Source organism: Quercus suber, unplaced genomic scaffold (genome assembly GCF_002906115.3).
Source record: "Quercus suber isolate HL8 unplaced genomic scaffold, Cork oak 2.0 scaffold_863, whole genome shotgun sequence".
NCBI classification, from domain to species: domain Eukaryota; kingdom Viridiplantae; phylum Streptophyta; class Magnoliopsida; order Fagales; family Fagaceae; genus Quercus; species Quercus suber.
This window is the reverse complement of record NW_027070293.1, coordinates 179,195-183,365: the sequence shown is the minus strand read 5'-3', so window position 1 is coordinate 183,365 and position 4,171 is coordinate 179,195. Positions and strand designations below refer to the sequence as shown.

Below are 4,171 nucleotides of genomic sequence, written 5' to 3'. Positions count from 1 at the left end.
TTAAAACCTTGAAGATGCAAGGAGCCTATATCAAGACTTTGAACATGCCACCAAGAATTTGACATTGCATGAATATGCTCTTAGAGGCGAGATGAAGTAACACCAACTTCGGATATATAATCTATCACCATTCTGGAGGAAGTTGACGTCATCCAGATTTTAAAAACATGATGTGAAACGACACCACTCAGAAGGGAGATGATGTGGTTCAAATTCTAGATCTATAAAGTGACACAACTTACAAGGGAGACGATGTAACTTAGGTTTGCAAGGTACAAGAAGATGCCCCCAGGAGATAAGCGATGCGAAGCATATTTTAGAAACGTGGGAAAGTGTCCATAGAAGGTAGGCAATGCCATGCAGACTTTATTTCTTGCAAAAGTTGTTGAAGATTTTATTTTGCTCCACAACCAAGAATCAACTTATGTTCATCATCATTGTAAGGATAGCTAAGCAACATCAACTCCTTGCAGTCTTCATCTTCGACTACAACGATCTTCGATCATCCTATTGAGTAGTTGACTACCTTCAAGTAATGTCTTGCTGACCAAAGGGGCCTTAAAAGCATATTGACAACTGTTGCAAAATTCTTCAAGCCAAACTGGCAATCTTTCTTCTTTTCATGTGATTGAACTTAGTGACAAGCACCAAGCTACCTACGTACCCCGGAGAGGGATCAAGCCATCACGTAGTTCAACATTTTTTTTTTTTTTTGATAATTTTTTTTGATGATTTTTTTTTTCTTTTTTTTTTTTTTGTCTTTTTTTTTCTTTGTTTTTTTTTTGTCTTTTTTATAATTTGATAAATTTTTTTTTTGGTGCGTGACTAAACTCAGCAAAAAATACTAAGTTGCCTACGTACCCTCGAGAGGGATCAAGTCATTATGTAGTTCAAATTGTTTTTTTTTTTTAAANTATTTATAGTAGTTAGGGTCATCAACTTTCCCTATGTCTTCCGGCCGCTTACATTCTGGCAATTCAATCAGCTTTAATTGCAATAGTTGTTCTAAGATGTTTGGCACATCTTCATCAGGGAACGGATATACTTTTTGCTCACGTTCTTTAAAAGTCAAGCGACGCACTTCGTTCTTTTGCCATCTTTCGAGATGTTTTTCATTTGCCTTCGCTCATCTTCTTGGAACCTTGACTTCGACAGTGTTAACAACCATTGGATTTTTGAAGTTGACTTTTGCATTCCTATCATTCTTCCTTACTTTCTTTTTGCTTTCCTCAAGTATGGGAGGATTTGTACTTCCATGGCTAGCAATGCTCAACTCTATATCATGCGCACGAGTTGCTAACTCTTCAAATGTTCGAGGCTTTATCCCTTGAAGGATGTAAAGAAGTCCCCAAGGCATGCCTTGGATGCACATCTCTACAGCAGAAATTTCAAAAAGTCGATCCTTGCAATCCAAGCTCAAAGAACGCCATCGATTGATATAATCGACCACCGGCTCATCTTCCCATTGCTTGGTATTAGTAAGCTCTATCATGCTCACTATACGACGCGTGCTATAGAATCGGTTAAGAAACTCTCTTTCGAGTTGTTGCCAGCTATCGATTGACTTGGGTTCTAAGTCTGTATACCAATCAAAGGCATTTCCCTTGAACGAACGGACAAATTGCTTTACAAGTAGGCTTCCTTGAGTCCGTACGTTCTCACAAGTTTCTACAAAGTGAGCAACGTGTTGCTTAGGATTTCCATTGCCATCAAACTGCAAGAACTTGGGGGGTTGATACCTATTTGGCATCCTCATGTTGTTGATGCGCTTTGTGTAGGGTTTTGAATATGTGAGAGAACTTGTAGAAGAACCTCCATATTGTGCTCGAATGGTATTTGTTATCATGTCTTGTAATTGTTAGACTAACAACGAAGCAACCGAAGTAGATTGTTCTCGTCGGGGAGTGTTTTCAATTTCTCTCCTTTCGTCATCCTTCGCAGATGTGAATTTATGACCATGGCTTGATTCACCAAGATCTTGTACTTCGAGTTTATTCATTAAAGTTGCAATTTAGATGTCCTTATCTTCAAGTGCTTTTGTGAGAAGGACAACCGTTTGCTCTATTTCAACCATCTTTTCTTCCATGGTAGATGTGTTAGTCATCATGACTGACAGAACTTCCCAAGATGATGGAGAAGGAAGTGAATTGAAGTGAGCACGTGAAATCTCATCTTTTGGGTTCCCTTCCGTGGGAGAGAAATCGTGCGACCAACTTCTTATGAAGGAAGAAGGGGATTTGCCCCCATACTTGAGGTGTTCCAAGGTGGAGGTGTCTTTGTTGATGACCTTGTTTATTGTGAGAGGGCCCAAGGAGATGATTGTTTGGACCTTGACTTCCTTGGTTGATTGAGATTGAAGTTGATTATGAGCTTTAGGTTGGCTACAATTGATTGCACCAATGTAGTTGTTGGTGGTAGCCATACCAAGTTTAGTTGAAGAAGCTGTTGAAGCTTGGATGTTCTTGCTAGTGGCCATTGAAGTTGGTAGCAAGATGATGATGATGATGATTTCTTTGAAGGAGAATGAGATGAGAGGCAGAGAGGTCCCACCAGGTGTGCCAAAATATGTGGACAACTAAATTTCTCAGTTCGAAATAAGTCAAACAAGTAAAATAGTTTTACAAATGCGAATTTGTATTGATGATTGTGTGGTACAATTCTCTATGATTACAAAAGAGTGATCCTCTGATTCGATCTCCTTAAAAGATTTGTTGATTGGAATTGTGGTAATTTGATTTTGATTTGAACACAAGATATCCTTCAATTTGGCTGAAGAATGGATCGAAGATCTTCGAAACAGAATTACAATGGATCTCTGGCTATGAGCTTGTTAGAAATCCTTTGTTCTTCACGTTCTTCGTGTTCTTCATGTGTTCTTCATCTTCGAAGGTTTGTGGTGGAAGTTTTTTGGTACTTTAGAGGCTTAAATCTGTAGAGCTTCATTGATTTATGGTTGGTTGGGTTTCTGGAGGCTTTTGAGCTTGATTCCAGTGAACTTTGAGATCTAGGAATATGATTTGGATGTTTCCTCTTCGAATGTTCTTTGTATTCAAAGGTTTGTGGTGGAAGTTCTTCGAGGCTTTAGAGGCTTGAATCCGTAGAGCTTCACTGATTTGTGATTTGTTGAGGTTTCTAGAGGCTTTTGAGCTTAATTCCAGTGAACTTTGAGATCTAGGCAGGTAGTTTGGATGATTCTACTTCGAATGTTCTTCGTATTTGAAGGTTGAAGCTCTTGAAGTTGCTGAAGGCTTCAGGACTTGATTCCAGCAGAGCTTCTAGACTTCTGAATCTTCAGATGGCTTAGTGTACTCTCCCCAGATATCTAGATCCCCTTCAAATGCCTTAGGAAGGCTTCTATTTATAGGAGTTTAGGGGTAGGTAAGCGACACGTGGCGGAGTCTGATTGGTGACACGTGGCCGACGTCCAAAAAAGTTTGTTAGCCACTCGGAATGAAATTCTAAGAAGTTTCATCGGTGTTGATAGGCATCGAAAAAGTGATGAACAGGGCAATGCCCTGAAATATCTAAGGAGGAAAGCTGCTACCTCCACATTAAATGCATTGCAGCTAACACCCTGGCCGCATTAATGTGGAGGTGATACCTGAATAGTAGGTTATAGCCTTATAGCTACTACATCAAGACTAATGGAAATGAATGATGGGACAAGTATCCACAAGAACTATCTAGCATGCATGTGTGAAGTGGGAATGGAAGAAGAGGATGATATAAAAGGAAGAGGAAGCAACAAGGGAGAAGGATCGGAAATTAGAAAAGAAAACACTGTAGAATCCAGAAACCAAACTTGTAACCCAATTTGAGAATAATATACAAGAATAGTGCACCTCGGACTCTGCCTTGAACTATTTTTCTTCAATACAACCCTATTTCTTTTCATTCTCTAATCATCTGAATTTATTCCAACATTTTTTGATTAACTAAAGCCTAGTATTCTTTAATCCACTCTCTACAAATTTATTATTTTTGGACTTTTTGGGCTTGAATCCATCTACGCAGTAGGCCCCAAGTTCAAATCTGGTCCTTACAGGAGGTATATCTAAAATGACATGGTCTTTCTGCTTATTGAATGCAACAAATAAACTTTTATAAGATATATAAATATATATATATATATATATATAATAAAATTTTAAAAAATCAATAATTGAGAGAT

The 4,171-nt window shown here is 38.5% G+C and overlaps 1 protein-coding gene across 1 annotated transcript; it reads right to left on the bottom strand.

Annotated features, from left to right (window-relative positions):
* Window positions 1-1,126: 1,126 nt before the first annotated feature.
* LOC136065151 (uncharacterized) lies at window positions 1,127-1,846 on the bottom strand. The gene has a single exon (XM_065767924.1). The coding sequence runs from the start codon at window positions 1,844-1,846 to the stop codon at window positions 1,127-1,129; it is 720 nt and encodes a 239-aa protein (XP_065623996.1).
* Between the last annotated feature and the right edge of the window lie 2,325 nt (window positions 1,847-4,171).

Coding starts and splice junctions, on each gene's coding strand:
- LOC136065151 (XM_065767924.1), bottom strand. CDS start 1,846: ATGATAACAAATACCATTCGAGCACAATATGGAGGTTCTTCTACAAGT.